The sequence below is a fragment of the Podarcis gaigeae genome (genome assembly GCF_964106915.1).
Source record: "Podarcis gaigeae genome assembly, chromosome: 15".
NCBI classification, from domain to species: Eukaryota; Metazoa; Chordata; class Lepidosauria; order Squamata; family Lacertidae; genus Podarcis; species Podarcis gaigeae.
The window spans coordinates 36,653,373-36,679,797 of NC_139692.1; the positions used below are offsets into that span (position 1 = coordinate 36,653,373).

The 26,425-nt window shown below is 47.2% G+C and overlaps 1 protein-coding gene across 3 annotated transcripts in view; it reads right to left on the bottom strand.

Annotated features, from left to right (window-relative positions):
* Positions 1-26,425, bottom strand: part of RAP1GAP2 (RAP1 GTPase activating protein 2) — a 189,093-nt gene that overhangs the window by 148,170 nt on the left and 14,498 nt on the right. The window contains exon 1 of one of the 3 annotated variants that reach the window (XM_083714491.1): positions 24,919-25,188. The exons of 1 other annotated variant lie outside the window; for it this stretch is intronic. Coding sequence is in view for 1 of the 2 variants with exons in the window: in XM_083714487.1 (XP_083570613.1) it covers positions 2,517-2,560 (44 nt within the window). In the remaining variant the exon portion in view is untranslated. Of the gene's footprint in view, positions 1-2,516; positions 2,591-24,918; positions 25,189-26,425 lie in introns of those variants that run through there. One more of the 3 variants, XM_083714487.1, reaches the window with a different exon arrangement.

Genomic DNA, 26,425 nt, shown 5'->3' on the forward strand with positions numbered 1-26,425 from the left:
CCCCTCTCAATGCCTGCCCCAGCGTGCTTCTAAAGGCCACTTGTAAGAAACTGCAGGATGGGCAAGTTGCAGTTGCGTGTCAAGACCCCGACACCACCCCTTCGTTGAAGAATAACACACACAAGGACACAGATATTAGGTTAATGTTATTGGGCTAATTTTGGCCACAACTTTACTGATTGCAGAATGTGAGCGGTATTGGCTTAGGCATTGAATGAACCCAACTATATCTGACTCCTGCCCGTTGTGCAGTAGTCTGGTAAGGGTAAACCACCAGAAGGGGGGAGCCCCATCAATGCAGACCAACTCAAGCTCCCCCGGGTGTTCCCATCAGGGTCGTGTCATGGCCCTAGCCCCACCCCAGGCTTCGGACAAGATCCACACCCCTGGATTCCTTTAACGGAATACCTTTAAGTTTGGAGGGGCAGGTATGGCCACACCTCCCACCAGCTAGCGGATTGGCTGGCCAGTCGCTGATATGGCCAGGATCCCAGGCAACGTGGGACTTCGTCCCACACCCCCAGAGGAGAGTGCATGGCCACGTGGTCCACCACAACTCCTCCCCACGGTGAAGTGGAGCGGACTTGTGCTGCCCATAACTAACTACCTTGGCACAGGTAGGCAATGTGGTGCCTTCACAATGTGCTTGGACTCTGGTTCCCATCCGACCTAGTCAACATGGCAAGCTGACAGGGATGGTATTAGTTGGAGGTGTGACATTAACATATGAGAGTGCTGGAGGTGAAATAGTTAAACAGGTTACCCAATCAGAACCCAGGGGTGGAGTCAGAGGGACTATAAAACCAGCTCTGGGAGGGGCAAAGGGGAGAGTTTGGTGGGAGTTGGGTGGTTGGTTGGAGTGGGAGAGAATTGGGATAGATTCTGTGGGTAGGGTGAGTTAGTGTAGCGAAATAAGCTGAGTCAGGAACAGTTAGGGGCTAGGAAGACAAGTAAATATCTGAGAGGTGGTTTAGTGAGTGAGAGCAGGTAGCAGAAGTTATAGGTCTGGATAGGCACCCCATGATTGTAATTGACCAATACTGTTTATGAAACCACACGCTTGTTAAATTGCAATAAATAAACAGAAGTCTATGTTCCAATTTAACCCTGACTGGACTCAATATTGTACCAGGTAGGGCAGTACCTGGGTGGTGGCAGCGAGAAATAAAGTGGTGGCACAGGGATCAATATACGGTGAAACATCTGGGGACCCTGTGTGATCACCACAGGAGAGCATCATGTTGGCTTAGGGTCTTCCCATAGAGAGATCTGGTTGGCTGCTGTGAGAAGAATATACCAAACTAGATGGGCCACTGGCCTGATCCAGTATTAGGGGGGTCAACAGAATTTTGATGGGTCAAGCCTTCCGTAAAAAATCTAAGGATTCGCCCTCCACCCTTTGTTGAAAGAGGTGGGCAGAGTAGCAACCAAAAGCCTTTGCATCACAAAGGCTATCTCTCTCTCTCTCTCTCTCTCTCTCTCTCTCTCTGTGTGTGTGTGTGTGTGTGTGTGTGTGTGTGCGTGTGTGTATGTGTGCTCAAAGATCAGGGGCTCCTTCCTCTTCCTTCCATCTTCCCTCTTCCAGCGCCAAAGATAAACACTCACAAACGTACGCAGAAAAACCTTTTGACATCATACAGATTAGGGTAATGTGTGCACATTTGGGCCACATGGTGTTAAGTCCTCTTGAATGTGAGGATGCATTTCAGATGTGGGTGTGTGTGGGTGTGTGATTGTGCTGGATTTCCTGAGTACAATGCTAGCGCTTCTACCCTGGAGTCCAACCATCTTTGTCACACTGCATTCATTGCCTGTTGCGTTTTGGAACGGTGGCTTTTAGATCAGTATATCAGCACATGACACTAAATTTTAAAGAATGGGAAAGAACTGTGTGCTTGAAAACCAGCACAAATTTCATCCCGGGGAAATTGGCGACGCAAAACTCCCACATTTGTCTGGAGCAACAAGGTTGCAAACAGATTTTGTCTGGAAGCAAATAACATGGAAATGAGTGCCATGCTCCCACTAGATTCCACTGGTTTTCTGTGCCATGTGAAAGATAACTTAAAGCATTGAAATTACTGGGCACAGAAACATTAGGAAAATGGCATAAAGTGCTGTCTGAAAGCTTCTCCGTAATGGGGATATTTGTGAACAGAAATGCAGACAGATTCCCCACCCCCACCCACCAGCACCGAAACCTCTGGTACAGACAACACAAACTAAATACTTTGTCAAAACATACTTTGTTGAGGTTGCGCTTAAGAGCCCCTTTCTGAAATTCTAAACAAATCGTAGAATTATAGACTTGGAAGGGATCCTGAGGATCATCTAGTCCAGCCCCTGCAATGCAGGAATATGCAGCTGTCCCATACAGGGATTGAACCTGCAACCTTGGCGTTATCAGCACCACGCTCTAACCCACTGAGCTATCCAGGCTCGAATGGGTCAGAAAGACGCCAGGAAGATCTCCCTCGGCAACCCCAGCTCTGCAAAGTAAATGAAGACAGACCCACCATCCGTAGCCTCCAAAGGAGACGCTCCGCTTCCTCTGAAACATGGTGGCCGCTGCTTCTGGCTCCTGGCACTGTGACCTGCTCTTATTCCTCGGGAGGGCTGCTCGCTCTCTGGCTCACTCACACCGAGGTCGAACAACCGGGGAGACACATATTTCAAAGGGTGTTTCTTAAACTGCAGCTACATGTTGTATCCTTCTGGCACGTGAAGGAAACCGCTGTGACCACTTCCTGCCCCGAACGCCTCTGCGATTCTCGATTAAGGAGGTGCGGTCCCTCCTCTCTGGGAAATAGTGTGCCCAGTTATTTATTTATTTTCTTTTAAGTGCCATAAAACTTTCTCTTTCTTTCTTTCTTTCTTTCTTTTTTGTCCTCCATCTACTACTCATTCCTTTAACACAGTGGTTTTCAAGCAGTGTGGCGTGGCACCCTGGGGTGCCCTGAATGATGGTCAGGGGTGCCTCAGGCAACACAGGCCTCTGCCCCTCTTTCCTTCCCTCCCTCCTCCGATGCCCTCTCACATTTCTGCCTCCCAAAGGCTTGCACAGCTGTTTATTGCAGCACCCTGGCTATAAGCTCTGCAGGTGTGCCTCTTGGAAACCCCTCTCTTTGGGGTGGGGGGCAGCTTAGAGACCGGGGGGCAGAAGCAGCTGCTTCTCAGAGGACTCCCAAGTAGAGAGGGGAGAGGAGAGGAGGCTGAGGGAACACTCAATGAGGGAGGGTGTTCGAAAAAGGGTGAGAGGCTGCCAACTCTGCAGGCAGGGGGTGACATAACTGGGCTCCTCAGCCCAATGGGGTTGTTCCATTTTAAACCCATGACTAATGCACAATTATTACACCAACACTGTTGTAGAATACACCCACGGGAGGGGAGGGGAATACAAAAGTCTGGAGGGGTCCGTTATGAATGTGAAAAATGCTCTGATGTCTGCTGTCCCCATAAGCTTCGGACTCCCAACTTTTGCCAGGGAGTTGGACAAGGAGGCTGGGCTCTGTGCTTCAACATCTGGAGATCCAAGGGTTTTCCACACCTGCCTAAGGCAGCCCTCCCCCCCCCCCCCGACGCCATGAGAACTCACACCCCTCTTTGAATGGTTCCATTTCCTGGAAGAAAATTAGTCGACTCCATGCAAGTAGACTGACCTGACTTCAAAACCCCATTTAAATGTAAATCTTGACCTTCAGCTTTCTCATGAAAGTCTTTTAAATTACTAGCTGCGAGCTGAACAAGATTTCTTTTCTTCTAAGTGCTAAGTTGGTGCCCCTTCCAAGCATCACACATTCCACTTTTTCCATTCCTGCTGCTCATTTTGGCTGCGTGAAGTGCAGCAATATGCACTCTGGCCTCTTCCTTGAAGGACGCTCTGTAGTGGGGGTGACAGGCTGTTTCATAAGATAAAGGCATCTTCAAAACTCATTTCCATATGAAGCAAGAATTGGCTGAATTTATCCCCATCGAGTGTCCACTGCCTTGTGTCTCAGCTATGAAATGTACCCGGATGACAGAGCAATACCAGATTGAGTGGGCAAGAGCAATAGAGACTTCAGTGGTCAAGAAGGCAGTTTCTGCACTTGCTGTAGAAAGAAGTGAGATGGGGCTCATTGGCCTGACTTCACCCCTGGAGGCACACTCCATTGTCTCTTGGGACAGACGGATGCCACGGGAAGTTTGCAAGAGAAGAAATGAGAACTTTGGAACACTGCAGGTGCTCCAAGCCTGGGAATTAATGTGAAGAGTTAACTTAGTTAAATGGGAATTTAACTGGACCTTTGTCCAGAACCGAGCCATCATCCAACAGCAGATAATGGTCTTCAGTAAATTGCAAAGTACAAACAAACAGATGCCGTCTCCTATGACTTAAAGTGACAGCTATCCATCAAACCCCAAGGATACTGGGCGAAAACTGCTTCCTGGATGTTAAGAGCCCTGGAACATCACGGCAGCCGGACCAGCAGCGTCAAGCTTTAATGAAGGGAATAAACATGAATATCTCAAAGGCAAAAGCGGCAGTAGATTTGCTGCTGCCCAGTGTCAGGGCTCCGCAAGGCAGCTTTGTGTCCCCGTCCTTGCCCTCTTAAATCCCTGGCAGAACGGAATGACCTCAGCACAAACCATCTGGGTAACATTTACAGAAAAGATTCTGCCAAGATCGTGGCGGAGGCATCCTCGGTTACAAGAAGCAATGGCCTTTGTGGCTTAGAAGCGTCGCCTTCGAAGGCAAATGACAGACAGCTGTGCCAAACTTTGGGGAATAAGTGGCATGCAAATCTGTGGTGGCTGCTGCCCATTGGGACTGGTAGGTTGGGAGGGAGGGAGCCCAACAGTAGGTGACGCCAGAGCCAAGTTAGAATCATAGAGTTGGAAGGGACGCCAGGGTCATCTAGCCCAACCCCCTTGCAATGCAGGGATCTCAGCTAAAGCATCCATGACAGATGGCCATCCAACGTCTCCTTAAAAACCTCCAAGGAAGGAGAGGCCACAACCTTAGAAGGGAGACCATTCCACTGCCAAACAGCTCTTACTGTCAGATGTAGGCACCAACTCCTAGAGGCCAAGGCAGTTCTAGTTTGGCCCCTATCCTCTCTGTTGAGTTCTGCAAGGGGCAACAATAAGCTCTAAGGAGGAGGAGGCTGGCAATCAGAGCCGCCCTCTGGGCTGGATGCAAGGAAGAAGACAGACAGTCCCAATGGACCAGCCTCTCTAATACAAGCAGTTGAAATAAATAATAATCGATAAGTTGTAACGAACAGCTGTGCTCAACTCCCCACACACATACACATTTTAAAAATTATTTTCTCTGCCTTTCTTCCATTATGAAACCCACAGGGATGTGCATGGGCCTTCTCGGTAGTGGCACCCGCCCTGTGGAATGCCCTCCCACCAGCTGTCAAAGAGAAAAACAACTACCAGACCTTTAGAAGACATCTGAAGGCAGCCCTGTTTAGGGAAGCTTTTAATGTTTGACAAACTAGTTTTAATGTTTTAATATTCTGTTGGAAGCTGCCCAGAGTGGCTGGAGAAACCCAGCCAGATGGGCGGGGTATAAATAATATATTATTATTATTATTATTATTATTATTATTATTATTATTATTATTATTAAGTCCATACATGGTCATCCCCCTAGGCATTCACCATTGGGTCCATCTAGCTCAGTATTGCCTTCTCAGACTGGCAGCAGCTCTCCAGAGCTTCAGGCAGGGAGCATCTCCCAGCCCTGCCTGGAGATGCCAGGGATCAAACCCAGGACCTTCTGTGCACAAGAAAGCTGAGCTACAGCTCTGCCTAGGATGCAAGCAAATCACCAGAAGCAAAGCAGCTTCGAGGCACAGGCAGCACCAGTGCACCTTATGGGCAAATCACATCCCGTTAAGCAGGTTACATAAGATGGCTTATGAAAGAAACAGGTCGCCTGTGAGAGCTAATCTGCCACAGCCTGGCCAGTGCTAATCGAAAGCACCCACAAGTCATAGAATCGTAGGATTGTAGGGGCGGAAGGAAACCCAGGGGTCATCCAGCCTGACCCCCTGCAATGTCCCCGCCACAGAAGACAGTGCAGAGATTCAGAAAGAGAGGTTTGCACAATTCTCTTTATTGCTAGTGGAGTCAAAGGGTGGGAAGAAGAGTTTGGATTTGGATTTGATATCCCGCTTTATCACTACCCTAAGGAGTCTCAAAGTGGCTAACATTCTCCTTTTCCCTTCCTCCCCCACAACAAACACTCTGTGAGGTCAGTGGGGCTGAGAGACTTCAGAGAAGTGTGACTGGCCCAAGGTCACCCAGCGGCTGCATGTGGAGGAGCGGAGACGTGAACCCAGTTCACCAGATTACGAGTCTACCCCTCTTAACCACTACACCACAATGGGAACGGCCATGCCTTAGAATTCAGTGGTAGGATAGCTCTTTGAGTTGGCAGGGAGGTGTTGTGACTCTGCATGCAGAAGTTAAACCGGGGCCAAAATTGACACACACACCCCAAGTTTCCACAACCGTCCTCCTGTGGAAAGAGGGAGGGGCAATCCTTTGCTGCTTTCTCCAGAGCGGAAGATTCAGAGATTAAAGAATTCTCACCCCCTTTGCCACATGAGGCGAGGTGGGAATTGCCAGCTGCTGCCCTACCCCACCAGAAGACAAGCAGCAGCACAGCACGCCACAATGCCTCTCTCTCAGTCGGTTAGAGCACTGTGCTGATAACGCCAAGGCTACAGGTTCGATCCCCGTACGGGACAAATTCCTGCATTGCAGGGGGTTGGATGAGATGATCCTCAGGATCCCTTCCAACAATTCTAGGATTCTAGGATTCTCTCAGAGAATTGGCAGAAGTGGTGGAGTGAGTGGAGCGCTGCCTCTTGCACTAGGCCAATGCTCTGAGCTCAGGGGTAAGGAACGTCAGAGCTAGGGGCTGAATGTGGCTCTTCAGGCCTTTGTCTCTGGCCCTCGGGAGTCTCCCCGGAATAGACTCCCTCTTGACTCTGCTCCATGCCTTCTTCCAGTTCCTTTGCCTGGGGGGAAACACAGTCCTGAATTGCAATTATGTGTGGACGGAGAGATGCGCAGAAGGAAACGTCTGGCTTTGGCATGGCTAGACTGCAGCCTACAGCACAAGGTTTCATCCACTACTGGTTCTGCCTTTGGGGTGATAAAAAATGCTCTGATCCCTGCCTGAGCAGAACAAATCAACAATAATAATAACAACAACAACAACAACAACAACAACAACAGACGTTCTGCAATTTGGAGAGTGAAGGGGAAATATGTTGAAAATTGCAGGGCGAGCGAATCATTAATGGGAAGAAGTGTACATCGGGATGAATGTTCAATGAAGACCAGATATAATCTAACCCTGTGTAAGGTTCTTGCAAAGCAAATCAGAATGAGTTCCCCAATAAACAGAGACCATACACCTCTCTACCCTTCCTAACCTATTTTTCCTGTTCTCATTTCAAGGGCAGTTTTTCTGTTGTTGTTGGGGTTTTTTTAAAAAAAAAATGTTATATGCCAGAAATGAAACCCAAAGGGAACTGCTCTAATTAACCTGTTAAAGAGGATTCAGCCCCTCAAGAGCAAAGGCAATAAGAGAGTCGGCGTTCCCAAGCCGTCATTTGCAAGCCCTCACCCATCTCCACCACCTGGAAGTCACATAAAATTGTTCGCCGTGAGCCGGTGCCAAACCTAGGTCGATATGAACTAGATCTCTGTGTTGGGCAAAGTCAGATCTCTCCATGCTGTTTGGGCACAGCTGGTGCGTAAATAACGAAGCTTCACGCCACAGCTGGCAAATCTCCATTTGGCTAATTAATGTGTCACTGGTTGGCAGATGAGATGCACAGAAATACGCCTCCTGCTGGCTGAGCTCATAGCAGCTACTTGTCCTGACTTCCCCTTGTTCTAAAGCGGGGGGGGGGCAACTCCCACCAAGAGACTGCGATCTACTCACAGACTTAAAAACTGGCAGTGATCTACCCCCTTTCGGGGGGTTCAGGTCAAAGTTGTTGAGCTCTTTTTTTTATCCCAGCCAGGCCAGGAACTCCCTGTCAGGCATTCAGGCCCCAAAAACTTAGATTAAGTTATGATAGAGGACTAACATACCGCCAACATTTCTCTGGTGAAAACAGGGACGTCCCATTCCATAAGAATTATTTTATTATTTATAACCCACACACACACACACACTGGGGTTGCCCCAGCCACTCTGGGCAGCTTCCAATATATATAAACACATAATAAAAATTAAACATTTTAAAAATCCCACTTCCCTATACAGGGCTGCCTTCAGACGGCTCAGGGTTGCATAATTCCATACCCTCCAACATTTCTCAAATGAAAATAGGGACGTCCTAAGGAAAAGCAGGACATTTTGGGATCAAATCAGAAACCAAGCTGGCTTCTCTAGATCAGGGACGTCCCTGGAAAATAGGGATGGTCTGGGCTAGTTAGAAGACCAACAATAACACTGACTGGTGCCAGATTCAGAACAGGAAGTGGGGGGGGGGAGAAAACACTTCTTTGCAATATTCATCATAGAATTGAAATTTACCTCAAAAGCCATCTATTATTATTTTATTATTAATCACACTTTACACAATTGTCTCAAGTCAATGTCCAGTCAAAACAGCTGTAGATTTTGTTAGAAAAGAAAAGAAAAAGGCAGGTCAGTTTAACGGAAAACTAGAACAATAGCAAAGACCTATTTATCCAGCTGGGAAAACCAGTTCGAACAAAATGTCTTCAGTTTCTTCTTGGAAGTACAAAGCCCTTGTTTATATCTTGATGGGCACGCTATTCCACAGACAGGGGCAGCCACACTAAAAGCTCTGCTCTGACTTATTGGGCTTCTGGGATCTGTAACTTGCAGGAGAGAGACTCTGCTACAGACTGCAGGAGAAGGTGGCCTCTCAGGTAACCGGATCCTGAACTGTATTTGTGCCAGCACCTTGAACCTGGCACCCAGTGCAAATCTCGCAAGCAGGGTATCTGCTGTTGACTCTCAAATGCTGGGATTGTTGAAAAATACATACAACAACAAAAATAATCAATTTGAGTCAAGCGACTCAAATTGGATCGACTAGACCCATTTTTAAGAAAGGAAATATTGACTAAAGTCGCTTCCATGGCCCCTCCAGGATTAGGGGCCCTGATCTTAAGCTTCATTTATTTCAGAGTCTATCTGTAATACTGTGCTTTACAATCAGGAAAAGACATTAACCGAAAACAAAAGTTTTGTGTGAACTGAAGAGCATTCCAGAGACAAGGGTTAAGAGCTGCTTTTGAGAGAGGATGCTGTATTTCCTTTTATCTTTCTCTCTCTGTTTTTACAGTATTTAGATTGGTTTCATTTGTCTTATTGTATTGTGAAAAAGCTTTAATAAGATCTTATTTTTTAAAAAAGAATGCACACTTTTTGAGAGATGGGGCTTCCTTTTACATTTCTGGAACGACAAAGTAAATGATGATGTTTCTCCCTTTATTTTTTTTCATAGTATTCTAGAGGTTCTGTTATGTTGCCTCTCTCCCTTGGTTAGTGAGAAGTCGCCTGTATATTATTCAATAACAACAGACTATAAACTACTCTTAGACCCATCAACTGTACTGTTCTCTTCTACAAAGGACTTAGCTTCATCTGAGGATAAATGGATGATAGTACATCTTCTAATGGCTGTCCAGATTATTATTTGTGTATACTGGGTTGGGGGAAGAACTCCAACAGTCGAGGACAGGATCGTAAAACTTTGGGACATAGTGTACATGGTCAAAATACTCAACACAGTCAAGGTTAGAAAGCAATGGCAACAGAGAGACTTTTTATAGCAAAATGTACCAGAGTAATAAAGCTCAAGGAAACATATCACTGTTGGGGTCACCATAACGCATTCATGCTCATATATATTTTACTCTTATTACATAGACAAAACAGCCATTAATTGGGGAAATATATGAGGAATAGAGAGAACATCCTTCACAAAGCCAGTGCCTCCCATGTAGATATCTTTACGCCTCAGTTTTTGCCTGGAAATAGTTTAGAAATGGTTTACAGCAACGAAGATTTCTATTGCTAAAGATAACTATCTCTAAAGTGTCAGAGAAAAGCTGGGCACCCTCAATTCTAGACTGGCTGGAAAACATCTGGCATATAGGAATACTAAGAAAACTTGCATATCATATTAGAGAAAGAGACAAGAGAGCAAGCAGACAAATTCATAGAACTCAATCTTTCTTGCGTTTTGTAATGATTAGGGTCAGTTCAACATAGATCAATATAATTTTTATTGACCTATATGAAATATTGTAACATGATTTTAGTTATGTTTGTTTGCATCATTTCCTTTTTTCTGTATTATCCGTTATTTTTCTGCATTCTCTATTACTATTATTATTAACTTTTATTGTTAATATAGTGTATGAACATCAGAAGTGTGGCTTGTAACCACGAGCCAAAGCTTGCCTTCAGGGATCATACTGTGCATAGCTGTCAACTTTCAAATTTGAAAATAAGGGATCAGCAGCCTAAAAATAAGGCATCAGCAGCCTCACCTGTCCCGGGGACAGTCTATGGGATATCTAACAATCCATGATAGCAGCGGGAAACAGCGTTGGAACAAGGGAATTTCCCCCCCCCCAAAAAAAAGGGAAGGTTGACAGCTATGACTGAATGTGAGTAAACCTCTTGTTACATTAAAGGAAAGACTGTTGTGTCTTTATTCTTTTGAGAGGGATCAAAGGAAATTTACCAGGAATGAATCCAATCTGGGCAAGCCAGACTGGATTGCTTAACTAAAGAGATTCAAGAATGCACACTTATTGAGAGGTGGACTCTTAATGTAATTTTGTACTCTTAATGTAATTTTGCCGTCTGCTGGCTCTGAGCCAGCAGCACATGAGTTCAGTCGCCCTATGAGATGAGCTCACAGTTTATTGTGTAACTATCAAGTAAAGCCTGCCTTTCAGGGATCATATCGAGAACTGAAATGTGAGTAAACTTGTTGTTACTTTACTCAGAAAGACTCTCGTGTCTTTATTCTTTTAGGAGGGATAAAAGGGGACACCAGGAAATAATCTTAACTAAGAGGGATGTGGGTGGCACTGTAGGTTAAACCACAGAGCCTAGGGCTTGCCGATCAGAAGGTCAGCAGTTTGAATCCCCACGACGTTGTGAGTTCCCGTTGCTCAGTCCCTGCTCCTGCCAACCTAGCAGTTCAAAAGCACTTCAAAGTGCAAGTAGCTAAATAGGTACCGCTCCGGCGGGAAGGTAAACGGCGTTTCCGTGCACTGCTCTGGTTCGCCAGAAGTGGCTTATTCACGCTGGCCACATGACCCGGAAGCTGTACGCCGGCTCCCTCGGCCAATAAAGCGAGATGAGCGCCACAACCCCAGAGTCGTCCGCAACTGGACCTAACGGTCGGGGGTTCCTTTACCTTTACCTTTAAGAGATTCAAACAAATCTACAAACTAGCTTCCTTTTATATAAGGGGAATGGATACTTGACTCACTAGCATGAGTTAGGAAGGATAATATTTGCTTTGAAGGTGACCCGGAAATTGCAACTACGGTAATCCAGAATGCGGCAGCTAGACTGGTGACTGAGTGGCTGCTGGAGCCACATAACACCGGTCCTGAGAGATCTGCATTGGCTCCCAGTACGTTTTCAAACACAATTCAAAGTGTTGGTGCTGACCTTTAAAGCCCTAAATGGCCTCGGCCCAGCATACCTGAAAGAGTGTCTCCACCCCTATCATTCAGTGAGATCCAGCGCCGAGGACCTTCTGGTGGTTCCCTCACTGCAAGAAGTGAGGTTACAGGGAACCAGGCAGAGGGCCTTCTCGGTAGTGGCACCCACCCTGTGGAACGGCCTCCCATCAGATGTCAAGGAAAGAAGCAGCTATCTTATCTTTAAAAGACATCTGAAGGCAGCCCTGTTCAGGGAAGTTTTTAATATTTAATGCTGTATTGTTTTTAACACTCGATTGGGAGCCGCCCAGAGTGGCTGGGGAAACTCAGCCAGATGGGTGGGGTATAAATAAATTATTATTATTATTATTATTATTATTATTATTATTATTATTATTATTATTATTATTTCCTCTCCTATAGTCCACAACATTCCCACAAGAAGAGCCTGCTGGATCAGGCCAGTGGCCCATCTCGTCCAGCATCCTGTTCTCGCAGTGACCAATCAGATGCCCCAAAACGAAGCCCCAAAAACGGTACCTGAGGCACAACACAACTCTCCCCACCTGCAGTTTCCAGTAACTAATATTCAGAAGTGGTTTTGCCTCTGACCATGGAGGCAGAGCATAGCCATCTTGCCTAATAGCCATCGATTGTCTTTTCTTCCATGAATTTGCCCAGTCTTTTTTTAATGCCACCCAAGTTTGGCCACAATTCAGGAGAATCGAAAGGCAGCTAACCAGGAAAATCTTTACAATTTAGTATATTCAGCAGCTAGCCCTGGGGATTATCTAATTGATTTTTTATTTTTGTATTTTATTGTTGTTCATGTTTTTATGCTGTGTTTTATGCTGCTTTTATAATTAAGTGTTTTAAAGTGTTTTAAATTTGTTGTTAGCCGCCCTGAGCCCCATTTTTGAACCAGGAAGGGCGGAGTATAAATATATTATTATTATTATTATTATTATTATTATTATTATTTTCTTCTTCATACTAATTGGGGAGGTGGGGGAGAAAGTTGACAAGGTTCTGAAATTATGCCTAGGAAGGACGAAATAATTCTCTCCTTTGCAACCTTGCGCCATGAAAGATTGATTGTGCCATTAATACTTCACGCAGCGGTGGGGCAATTCATCTATTTATGATGATGGTGCGCAGAGATATGAAGGGCCGGGAGGTTGCAACACAGACAATGGCATTAGATAAAAATGCAAGGCATGTGCTTTTAGCATTATCGACCAGCCTCCGCAGGGAATGCGGACAAAGTCTGTAAGCGAGCCTCGCCTGCTGTCTTCTCCTACCCCCCAGATTTCATGTTACTTCTAGACTCAAAGCCAGTTTGGCAACTCTCCAGAAGCAGAAAAGCAAGCCACGGTGATTATTTTCGATGTCTAAAATGTCATCTTGTAAAAAAAAAGGAGGAGGTAGGGAAGGATGCATTATTTAGATGAAAGCCCAGCCCACGGATTCTGAAATGTTGCTCTCTGGGAGAGTACAGCCTCTAGTTCTGGGTTACTGGTATCTTACATAACAAAAATGATCACATAAGCATAGGCTGTGGGTAAGCACCATAATTTAAAGCACAATTGGAAGCAGGTGGCTTCCCTCAAAGAATCCTGGGGGCTGCAGTTTGTAAAGAGTGCTGGGAGTTATAGAGTTATAAGGGTATACTACAGGTCCCCAGGTGCCGCTGTGGGTTGAACCACAGGGCCTAGGACTTGCCAATCAGAAGGTCGGCAGTTCGAATCCCCGCGACGGGGTGAGCTCCCGTTGCCCGGTCCCTGTTCCTGTCAACCTAGCAGTTTGAAAGGACGTCAAAGTGCAAGTAGATAAATAGGTACCGATCCGGCAGGAAGGTAAACGGCGTTTCCGTGCACTGCTCTGGTTCGCCAGAAGCGGCTTAGTCATGCTGGCCACATGACCCGGAAGCTGTACGCTAGCTCCCTCGGCCAGTAAAGCAAGATGAGTGCCGCAACCCCAGAATCAGGGGTCCCTTTACCTTACAGGTCCCCAGAGTTCTCTGGTGCATACACAGCCTTCCTCTCTGCAGACTTTGGACCAATAGTACCATGGGAAAGAGAGAAGTGGGGTTTTTGAAGGGTTAAGAAGAAGTGCCTGATTTTGGAAGAGTTCCCCTTCCGATCACACTACTGAGTTAGGAGGCTTTCCTCCTAGTCCAGTGCTGTGATTTGGAAAATAAACCAAGCTTTCCAAGGGTTTTCAATCTGAGCCAAGTGGAGACAAGCTCATCCATCTCTGTCCAAAACCAGTGATGCGGTGGTTTAACTTGTAAAGCACAATGACCTTTAATAATAGATCTGCAGCCTGCTGAAAGGCTTTATGTTGCAAAGCCAAACTTGCAAACAAGCATTGCTATTTAAACTGCTAGCCTGAAATAAGAAGCCCATGGAAGAAAAGGGAAGTCGTTCCCAGCCTCTGTTTGGCTGTTTCCTTCGGTCTCTAACTTAGCTGTGCTAAGCTGTTGCAAAATAATAGTGCAACTCAAAAGCCTCATTCTTGCTTCACTCGCTGTCCAGAGCAAGAACAGCCCATCAATTCCTCTGGTGCTCCAGTCAATGACATCATTACTCCTGCTCCAGAGGAGTCCCAAAGTTGGGCTCCCACCCACTCCACTTGTGAGAGAAATTCCAGGGAGCACTGGAGCGGTCGCTGGATATCAAGGCCATTAATCATAACTCAAGGGCCGGCCTATATTTTAAGGGGGGAAAGAAACAATGGCCACGTTACGCAACTGAAGAGCCTGTTTGCAAGGTGGCCCTGACTGCATCTCTTAGTCCCACAAACAAAATCTTGCAGACTTGAGCTGAGTCCCAGTGAGGAAGCAAAGAAAGGAACCATTTTTAGAAGCCAGGTGACCTTGAGATCAAAGCCATCTGTATATCCAAATAGGATGGTTGGTTGGTTTGTTTTGAGCAGCACACAGACAAGACCAGTGTTGCCCTGGATTTACTCCAGAATCATTAAAAGCAGCGAGAGGCTCACTTCTGTGTAGCGTTTCCAGATATGGATTTGTCCTGGAGGACTGGAAACTCTGGCAGTCACACCCCTTTCGAAACACACAAATCGGCACGCTTGCACACGCATGCACACGCACACAACATGGGAGAGGTATCTCTGGGGTTGTGGTTTATTTTTTCCTCTACCACTATATAAAATCTCTACAAAAACAAACCAATATAAATTCTGTTGGCTGCCAACAGGGAAGAGAAGCAGCTCCAAAAACGCTCATCCATCTGTTTGGGACTGGATCAGGCAAGCGAGGAATGCAACAGCAAGGGTGTTGAGAAATGTAATTTGGGTATATAAAGGATGAACAAATGGGTCGCTGTCCAGAAACCATGAAAAAACACCGATTCTAATATATTAGAGCCTAACATTTAGGGGAGACAGGTGGGCATAAGCACGTGTTTTTCAGGGGTTGTAGCTGTTCTGGTTCGCCAGAAGCGGCTTAGTCATGCTGGCCACATGACCCAGAAGCTGTATGCCGGCTTCTTCAGCCACTAAAGCGAGATGAGCGCCGCAACCCCAGAGTCGGTCATGACTGGACCTAATGGTCAGGGGTCCCTTTACCTTTATTCCATCAACGCAAATCTATCAGGGACCACATGATATTGGTTGATGGGGCTCCTGTAAGATGGGGGGCATCCCTTTCTCTCTTTCTTCCACTCACTTGGCTCATCCTAACTTTCCCCATCCAGTGGGCTGTGGGGAAAGAGGCAGATTGGCCCCATACCAACTTGAGGTTGCCCTCTCCCAGTTTAGGGAAGCAGCCCTCAGCCACATCTGCAGCGTGCATTTAAGGAACTAGGATACCACTTCAAACAGCGATGGATTCTCCCAAAGACTTCTGGGAGCTGTAGTTTGTTAGGGGTGCTGAGAGGCATCTACTCCCCTCGCAGTGTCACAATTCCAAGAGTAGTTTAGCCATCAACCCCTCTTCAGGGAAGTTTTTAATGTGTGACATTTTAGTGTATTTTTGGTCTTTGTTGGAAGCCACCCAGAGTGGCTGGGGAAACCCAGCCAGATGGGCAGGGTACAAATAAATTGTTGTTGTTGTTATTGTTGTTGTTGTTGTTGTTGTTGTTGTTGTTGTTGTTATCTTTATTCCGCCAATATGGAAACATGAAGAACTGAACTTGAGATGGAAAAGAATGAGAAACCCAAAACTGGTCGATTCAACCATCCCTCACCCAAGCATTTTGAAATCTCGTTGTGGTAAGATATCTAAGAATAGTTAACAAGAATAGTTTTGAGTGGGGGTGGGTGGCAGAGCGAGAGAGACCTGCAAAACTGTTATACTATGGGAAAATATTCCCCAGGAGTCGAGATCAAACACCTGCTCAAAGGAAAACACAATGCAGAACGTTAACAGCTCCCACAGACATTATTGTATGGATGTTCTGAATACGACTCATTCCAACCTCCAGTCACCATGGTTACGTAGTTTGGAGTACCCTTTTCCAACAGCAGCACTGAGTTCCACAGAGGGAATTGAAAGCAAAACCATCAGTGTCACAACGGTGTTATACCAATCTACTGTTGCTGGGAGTATTGTGTAGAGTTCTGGTCACCTCACTTAAAAAAGGATATTGCAGACTTGGGAAAGGTTCAGAAAGGGGCAGCCAAAAGGGCAGGGGTCAGCATACTTTTTCAGCAGGGGCCGGTCCACTGTCCCTCAGACCTTGTGGGGGGCCAGACTATATTGAGGGGGGGATGAACGAATTCCTATGCTGCACAAATAACCCAGAGGTGCATTTTAAATAAAAGGACACATTCTACTCTTGTAAAAACACACTGATTCCCAGACCATCCGCGGGCCGAATTTAGAAGCGATTGGGCAAGATCCGGCCCCCGGGCCTTAGTTTGCCTACCCATGATCAAGGGGGTGGAGTGGCTCCCTTATGAGGAAAAAATGCAGTATCTGGATTTTTTTAGTTTAGAGAAAAGATGTAGCATGGTAAAATGATGCATGACAAGGAGAAAGTGAATCGAGGAAAGTTTTTCTTCCTTTCTCATAACGCTGGAACTGAAGGGCACCCAATGAAGCTGAAGATTCAGGACAAGGAAAGTAATTCTTCATGCAGCGCACAGTTAAACTAAATAGAAGAAGAGTTTGGATTTGATATCCCACCTTTCACTCCCTTTAAGGAATCTCAAAGCGGCTAACGTTCTCCTTTTCCCTTCCTCCCCCACAACAAACACTCTGTGAGGTGAGTGGGGCTGAGAGACTTCAAAGAAGTGTGACTAGCCCAAGGTCACCCAGCAGCTGCATGTGGAGGAGTGGGGAATCGAACCCAGTTCACCAGATTATGAGCCTACCGCTCTTAACCACTACACCACACTGGCTCTCGAATAGAATTGGGCAGACTCACAGGGGATGAGGTTATCAGTGGCTAGAAGCCATAATGTCTACACTCTACTTCCACAGATGGAGGCAATCGTGCTTCTGAATGCCAGTTGCTGGAAACCCAAGGAGTGCAGAGGGCTTTTGTGCTCAGATCCTACTTCCCATGAAGGGATCTTGTTGACCCCTGCGAGAGCAGGGTGATGGACCAGATGGGCCATTGGCATGATCCGGCTGGCTCGTCTTATGTTCTTACGTGTAAATATATCCATTCCAGTTTCTCTCCGTTTCTCATTTTCCCATCTTTAAATTCAGTTCTCCACATTTCTATGTCACTTTGTGAATTCTGCTTTTTTAAAAAGAAGTCCTTGTGAAAATTCATCAGCATTCTCATGTGAATTCCTTCTGCTATGCGCATTTTTATATGCAATTTTGCCTAATGTCCACATTTCTCCAAGGCATAAAGTAATGCATTTCCATACATTCTTTGCACTAACGTTCGCATTCCTGGGCACACTTTACCCTAGTATATGCAGTGCTATTTTTCGAGATAGTGATGTATGGAAGTGAGAGCAGGACAATAAAGAAGGCTGATCGCTGAAGAATTGATGCTTTTGAATTATGGTGCTGGAGGAGACTCTTGAGAGTCCCATGGACTGCAAGAAGGTCAAACCTACCCATTCTGAAGGAAATTAGCCCTAAGTGCTCACTGGAAGGAAAGATTGTGAAGCTGAGGCTCCAATACTTTGGCCACCTCATGAGAAGAGAAGAGTCCCTGGAAAAGACCCTGATGTTGGGAAAGATGGAGGGCACAAGGAGAAGGGGACGACAGAGGATGAGATGGATGGACAGTGTTCTCGAAGATACCAACATGAGTTTGACCAAACTGCGGGAGGCAGTGGAAGACAGGAGTGCCTGGCGTGCTCTGGTCCATGGGGTCACAAAGAGTCGGACACGACTAAACAACAACAATTTTTTCAAGAAAAAGAGGTCCCAGAACTCACCATGAATGCCTCCCTTGTTCTCTTATAATGGCAATGCCCACCTGAGAGGAGCCGGAACTGAGTTCTGGCGAGTTCTGGCTGGGGAAAAAGCCTTGAGTCTACGCATCACTGAACACATTAGTTGTCTGGAGAACCACATTGCAGAATTCACAGAGTTGTCAGTTTCAAAGAATGGGGATGTTTCAGTTTACAACATTGTGGATTCGGACAAGTTTCCCTTTAAATGCAGATGGAAGTGAATTTCTCCCCGAAGCCTACTTCCAAGCCACTCACAACAATAACAAGGCATTAAAAACACACACAAGCACATTTCCGCCAATATAATCAACACAGTGGTGCATCGAGAAAGCAAAAACAAGCAATGCAATTAAGAATCAATGTTGCTCAATAGAGAGGTCGCAATAATTCAAAAATACCATTATCAGAAACGGCTGCTGGGTGCCAGTGGAGAAATCCTTCTGGGAAGGGGCTTGGTTACCCAGTGCAGCAAATTGCCCATTTACTCTTTTGTAGGGTTGCAGCTTCAATCCCAGCAGCATCCCTAGGTGTGGCTGAGAAAGACTTCCTGCCTGAAACTCTGGAGCGCTGCTGCCAGTCAGTGTAGAACAGAGGTAGGGACCCTCTGCCCATGGGCCTAATGCAGCTGACTAGGCTTCTCTATGGGACGCAGGTGGCGCTGTGGGTTAAACCACAAAGCCTAGGGCTTGCTGATCAGAAGGTCGGCAGTTCGAATCCCCACAACGGGGTGAGCTCCCGTTGCTTGGTCCCTGCTCCTGCCAACCTAGCAGTTCGAAAGCACGTCAAAGTGCAAGTAGATAAATAGGTACCGCTCTGGTGGGAAGGTAAACAGTGTTTCAGTGCGCTGCTCTGGTTCGCCAGAAGCAGCTTAGTCATGCTGGCCACATGACCCGGAAGCTGTACGCCGGCTCCCTCGGCTAATAAAGCGAGATGAGTGCCGCAACCCCAGAGTCGGCCACGACTGGACCTAATGGTCAGGGGTCCCTTTACCTTTACCTTTACCTTTACCTAGACTTCTCTATCTGGTCCAGGTCACACCCCACCAGACCTGCTCCACCCACACCTTGGGGTGTTTTTGTGTAGCAAGGAGCATGTCCTTTCTGAACCACACAATAAGGTGGGAAATGTGGATTGGGCCAGTTCTCCCTGATTGTGTGGCATGAATTAAATTCCTCAAGCATCCTGCCTTCATCAAGTTCTAACATGCAAAATAAAGAAAAACACGTACCACACATGCCACACATCAGGGCCAGCCAGGGACGGATTTAGGTTTGATGAGGCCTTAAGCCAGGCACAGGCAAACTCAGCCCTCCAGATGTTTTGGGACTACAATTCCCATCAACCCTGACCACTGGTCCTGTTAGCTAGGGGTGACGGGAGTTGTAGTCCCAAAACATCTGGAGGGCCAAGTTTGTGTATGCCTGCCCTAAGCTACTGAAGGTAATGGGGCCCTTTATATGTCCAGCTGTCCTTTATCAACAACAAACTGTCACTGTTTTTTGTGTTGAATATATGCTATATGGTAATTTATGGTCCTAATAGGTATCTAAAGCCATTTGCACATAACAAATAGGAGCCTACACAACACAAAACACTGTTGCTGTCTGTAGGTTTGATTTTATTTGCTTTTTATCTTATATTTTGGAAATGTACATCCAGGTCTTATATCCTTTAAATTTGGGGGGAAGGGCAAGAGAGTGGGGCCCTAAGCTATAGCATGTTTAGCTTATACATAAATCTGGCACTGGGGCCGGCCCATTCATGAGTCAAGGTGAGACAACTGCCTCAGGCGGCAGAATGGCTGCCCTCTGGGGTCTCCACTTGCTCAGGAGTGGGACCCTCCTCACTTTGCCTTTGATTTCCACTTCAACCATCCGGTAAGGTTGATTTGATTCCCCTCCTTATAGCTCTTTATTTCCCCCTTGTTCCCAACGTAGATCTTCATTCACCCCTTCGGCAAGGGAGGACCCCATTTTATAATTCACCTCAGGTGCCAAAATGTCTTGGGCCAGCCACAAATGTGCAGCCTTCAGGGTTTTCATTTTCTCTGCAGTTGGAAAAGGTGCCACCAGAGTTTCACACAAATATTCTCAGGGTAGCTCTGCTATATACCGTATCTGTAAGAACATAAGGAGAGACCTGCTGGAGCTAGGCTTGCCTGCTTCACCTGTCATTGTCTCCTGTTCCACCTCCTGGTGGGCTTCCATCCAACCAGTCTCAATAGGTACTGGCTGTCATGGACCAGCCCTATCCCAACATCATGTCTTCTGCTACCAGTTCAGTCTCCTGGCCTACCAGCTGCCCAAGGGAAGTCCAGAAGCAGGGCCCTAATGCAGCAGTGACACTCCCCACAACCAGTATTCAGAGGTATCCTGCCTCTGGCAGTGAAGATATAGGCATCATTTCACCCCAGTGCTAAGGACATTCCACCCATTTCACAGTTAGTGTGGCATAGCTCCACATCTGTCAATGCATAGATGAAGGTGCTTAGATAGTCAACAGATGTTTGAAAGAATGACACGTTTAGGAGACAGGCTAGATGTTTAGGTGCCATCTAGGAATCTGCCTTAGGCTCGACTGGGATTGAAGATTGAGGAAGCAGTGCCCAGCAGATTGACTAACAGCTGGACATTGCCCTGGAGCAAATGTTTTGGATACTTTGAATAATCTGAAAAATGGGCAGATGGAGAATGAGAAGCCCACTCTACTTCTTTCCTTTATCTTTCTTTTTCTCTTTCTATTTTATGCTATCTGAAATTATTTTTAATGACATTTAGCTTTTGTCTGTTTTGTTGCTGTTTGTGGGGGGGAGGTTGTTTAAGTTGCATTTAGTTTTTTGATGTCCTCTATGTTGGGTTGCGGGATGCGGGTGGCGCTGTGGGTTAAACCACAGAGCCTAGGACTTGCTGATCAGAAGGTCGGCGGTTCGAATCCCCGCGACAGGGTGAGCTCCTGTTGCTCGGTCCCAGCTCCTGCCCACCTAGCAGTTCGAAAGCATGTCAAAGTGCAAGTAGATAAATAGGTACCACTCCGGCGGGAAGGTAAACGGCGTTTCCGTGCGCTGCTCTGGTTTGCCAGAAGTGGCTTAGTCATGCTGGCCAGCTGTACACCGGCTCCCTCGGCCAGTAAAGCGAGATGAGTGCCGCAACCCCAGAGTCGGCCACGACTGGACTTAATGGTCAGGGATCCCTTTACCTATGTTGCGTTGAGGAGGATACTCACAAGAAGGTGATGGGTGACCAAAGAAGAACCCTGCGTGGGAAGCAGGGAAGGGAAGAACTCCCAGGTAGGAGGCTGGAAGAAGAAATGGAAGCTCCCAGCTGAGAACTGGGAAGCTCCACTCCCTTTTGTGTGAAATAAGGGTTAAGATCTGTCCTTGAAAGAGGGCTTTGTATGTTATTTTTTCTCTCTCTCTTTCTTTACCCTCCTATTTCCTCTCATTGTTTTCATTCTTTCTTTCTTGGTCCCCCCCCCCCCTTCTCTATTCTTATTTAGTTTGTTTTTTATTGTATTCTATGTTGAAAACTTCCAGTAAATAATCAGATTTTTTAAAAAAAAGAATCTGCCTTAGGATGAGTCAGACCATTAGCCCACCCAGTATAGTATTGTCTGCACTGACTGGCAGCAGCTCTCCAGGGTTTCGGGCAGGGGAGAGTCCTACCAAGAGATAATGAAGATTGAACAAATGCTCTATCGCTGAGCAGCAGGTCTTCTCTACAGGGGTTTGGGGGGCGGGCTCATTCTCTCTAGCAGTGTCTCAGGTGGGTGTGTGCCAGTAAATAAGATTTTAAAGAAAAAGAAAGAGCAGAGAAATGGGACGATGAGGGGGTGGTTCATCAAGCTCCTTTGAAGCCCATTGGGCTCAAAACTGTTGGTGGCAAAGGTATAACAGTTAAAGTGTTGGATTGTGATCTGGGTTCGAGACATCATTCAGCCATGAAGCTCACTGGGTAAACTTGGACCTGTCGTTGACTCTCAGCCTGATCTACCTTGCAGGTAAAATGGGGAGAGCGGAACCAGGTCCACCACCTTGAGCTCCTTGGAGGAAAGGATGGAGGTGTAAATGAAATGTACTACATAAACCAAGCCAGGGCTGGTGCAAGATGCTCCCAAAGGAAGCCATCGAACCTCTCCCCTCCCCAGGGCAAGCCATTGCTCCTCTCCCCTCATCTTTGCAAGGTAGTGAGCAGGGAAAGCAAAAGCCCACCCTTCCCTGCTGCCCTGACTGCCATGGCAGTGCTGATACGAGCAGCTGCCCCCACAGCTTTTAGAGATGCCTCCAACAGCAGCCAGCCACATCCCTTGCTGCCACAGCAACCCATGCATCCTGCACTGCGGACAGCAGCCACAGCTCACAGGAGTGGCCAGGTAGCTGCTGACCACCTCCGCTGGACAGCATCCCAGAAAAACAAGGTGGGAAAGAAGAGTCATGGTGCTCAGGCGAAACAAGAAAGCAGGGCCCACGGGAGTGCTTGTCCATCACCTCCATCTCCTGTCATCTGAGGCCATTGCTTCATTTTGTCTAATGGATGGACCGGCACCGAGTTGAACCCATAATCTTTCCATTGAGAAGAGGGGGAGGAAGCAAAGTATGGGGAAACCTGTGGCCTTCTTGGAGTCCATCTCCCATCATTCGTGGTCGTTGGCCAAGCTAGCTATGCCTAAGGGGAATAAGAGGTCAGGCACCTTGGGAGGGCTCCAGGTTCTGCATTCTTGGTTCACAGAAACCAGAAGTCAAGCAGACAGTTGCCCTGCCCAGGAGCGTCATTTGCCACGCAGTTAATACCACATGGAGGGAAAGAGAGGGAGGGTGCTGGCTCATGTGCAGAAGCCCCAGTGAAGGCTGGGCCATGAGGGTGAATGAGGCACTGCCCCACCAACCTCACTGTGCCCTCAGCCAGACGCCAGCTGCCTGCCTTCTTACTTACAACCAGTCCAGCTTCCATAGGCTCAACGCTGCCCTTGTAGAGCTCATCCAGGAAGACGATGGGGGAGAAACTGGAATTGGCCCTGGTGCCACCAACTGTTTGGCTCCCGTCCCCCCAGTCTCAATGGGCACCAGCTGCCACTAATCTTAATGGAGCTACTGGACTGAATCTCTTCACTAGTTTTACAGAGTGAGACGGTGGGAAGACGGGTCCCAGGTTCATTCCCTAGCACGTTCAGTTTAAAGACAGCGAGTGATGGGAAAGCCTTGTGGGTACGTGCACATGGGTCTGTCTGTCTGTCTGTCTCTCCCCAAGTCCCTGGAGTATTCTGAGCTAGATGAACAAAACATAATCGTAGAATCATAAAATTGGAAGAGCCATCTAGTCCAACCCCCTGCAATGCAGGAATCTTTTGCCCAACATGGGGCTTGAACCCATGACTCTCATGCTCTACCAACTGAGCTCTCTGACCTGGCATAGGACAGCTTCCCAGGTCCACCGCCACCCCACCTAGATGTGGGTTACAGAGTGGCGCAGTGGAAGCAGACATCCCTCCACAACAGGTCAGTCCAAATGAAGACTTCATATCATACCCAGCAGCAGTGGAGGCTGGATCATCAGGTGGGTCACTGCCCCACCAACCTCCATCTCAGTTCCTCAAGCCCATCTCCCTTCTTACTTGCCACCAGACCAGGAGGTGGCTCTGGTTGTCAGCTTCTTAGTATCAGCATTGCCCTTGCAGATCTCAGCAAAGAGGAGGAGGAGGACAAAATTAGAAGGAGTTAGTTCTGCCTCTCGCTGGTTCTGGCTCCACTTTCTGCTGGTCTTCCTGACTTCCACCCCACCAGTCCCAGTGAGCACCACCACACAGCAGGTTGCTGTAGACAACCGTTTTTAACCATCTGCATGCCAGGAAGCCTCTGTATAGAAAGTGCCCAGGGACCTAGCCCTTGTGGTTCTTGGAGGGTCGATGACAATATTTGCAGTTTTCTGCCCCTCGACACAGACCAGACCACTTTACAAACCATATATCCTGTTGCACCCTTGTGTTGCTCTTTCAGCTTCCATATGGGGCTAAACAATTTCAACCTTTTGCAATGCAGTTATTGGGAAAGGGTAAAAAAAGGGGGGGGAAGATGATTGCCACTCTTGCTAGCAGTAATCTCACTCTGGTCATTTAACAGTGGAGGTCAAAAACATTCTGCCAAATCGTTCTCTTGCTGCTGCATTGGTTTAGTTTATAAACAGGGAGCCTCACTTGCACAACACGGTGTGACCTATAGATGAATGCATCCCCCCCCCCCCCCAAGCAAGCAAGACATCCATAGTTGCAGGAGCAAAGCAGGGCTTTCGTGAAAGATATGGGAAGGGGATCTCCCTCTCTTGGCACAATATTGATCCTGCATTTTCTCCTTCCGACAAGTTAGCAAATTAAGGCTTGCACGCCTAGACAATCTGGAGGGTGCCCCCTTTCGTCTTTGACATATTCAAACAGGAACCCTTGTCCCAAGTTGCTGCCACCTCCTCAGACCCTCGCAATTGCCCCACAGACGCCCAAGGCTTGTTCAGCCTCCTCAAAACGATTTTCCGTACCCCCAACCCTGTAGCATCAGCAGACAACACAACCTCCTGTAAAGCTCCTTTCCTTTCCTAAGGCTACACATGCCTCTACGGTTCTGCGGTAGTAATAGTAGAAAAAGCAAAGATGTTGAAATGGTTATTGCTTGAGAAGCTTGAAAGGCACCCGGTCCCCATTGATGCAAAATATACAGAAGCACAAACAGACAGACTTTGTGCATAAGAGCATCTCTGCCGTTCCGGAGTGCAAATTCTCTTGACGCATCATGCTCTGGCACATGTTATATGAGCATTGTTTTACGTTCAGATTATGGCTCAGCCGAGATAAGAATCGGATCCTTACCTTAAAACTGCCTTGCTGCTTCACTTGCTGATGCTCACAGTCAACATCAAGGCAAGGTTTATTTATTTCAAAGACAAGGAAGGAGGGCATGCAGTTATGGAGCCAGCCGCTCAGTGTTCCCTCGCAAAGGAGCAGCTTCTATGGCATTGTTGATTTGGAGTAGATGATGTGTCTGCATTTGCTAACCTGCTGTTTTAATGCTCTACGGTCTCTTGGCAAGAAACCAGCAGCATTCCCAGCCACAAGGGGGCGTTTGGTGTTTTCATGAGCCACCGCACATCTCGCAAACCTTCCACGCTTCTTGCAAGAAACACAAAAGAATTGGTTCGGCAGCATTCAGGCTACTATACATGGGGGAGAAACAAAGAAAAACAGAGGGAGAGACCCCACAGGGCTTTGGGAGGAACCCATCTTCCATTCTGCACTTCAGCCAGTGCAGTGATGCTGCCACTATTGTTAGATGTCCACCAAGGAGACTTTGGTTCAAACCCCCAGCCAGCTGTGAAGCCGACCTCATAACTGCCTATGCTTGTTCGTTTATTTATTTTTAAGAAATACTGTATTTATATCCTGCCTTTATAATCCAAGCAGCACAAGTTAGCTTGCATGGTTCCCTCCACCCAGCATTCTATCTATCCATGAGGTGGGATAGTTTAAGAAGTGGCCCGCGATCAATTAGCTAAGCATCCCAGTTTGAGTGGGGAATCAGACCCTTCTCTGCTACACTGCGCAGCGTTCTAGCTGATCAGATCATGTCATTCATTTGTCCATCGAGCTCAGCATCGTCAACTCTGGCTGGCAACAGCTCTCTGGGGTCGCAAGCGAAAGCCTCTCTCATCATCTGCTATTTCCTTCTCAACTGGAATTGTCACAGGTTGAATCGGGGAACTATCTGCCTGGAAAACATGTGCCCTATCGCAGAGCATGCTCTCTTGCTTGCTCTACACACAGAGAGAGAGAGACAAACACAATTGGTCCATCTAGCCCTGTTCATCCCAATCTGATAGCAGTGACTCTTCTCAGTTATTATCATGAATTCAAAGTGTTGGTGTTGATCTTTAAAGCCCTAAATGGCCTCAGCCCAGTAGACCTGAAGGAGCGTCTCCACCCCCATCATCCAGCCCGGACCCTGAGGTCCAGCGCCGAGTGCCTTCTGGTGGTCCCCTCACTGCAAGAAGCCAAGTTACAGGGAACCAGGCAGAGGGCCTTCTCGGTAGTGGCACCAGCCCTGTGGAACGCCCTCCCACCAGATGTCAAAGAGATAAACAACTATCTGCAGGCAGCCCTGTTCAGGGAAGTTTTTAATGTGTGACATTTTAAAGTAAGGTAAAGGTACCCCTGCCCGTACGGGCCAGTCTTGACAGACTCTGGGGTTGTACGCCCATCTCACTTAAGAGGCCAGGGGCCAGCGCTGTCCGGAGACACTTCCGGGTCACATGGCCAGCGTGACATCGCTACTCTGGCGAGCCAGAGCCGCACACGGAAACGCCGTTTACCTTCCCGCTGG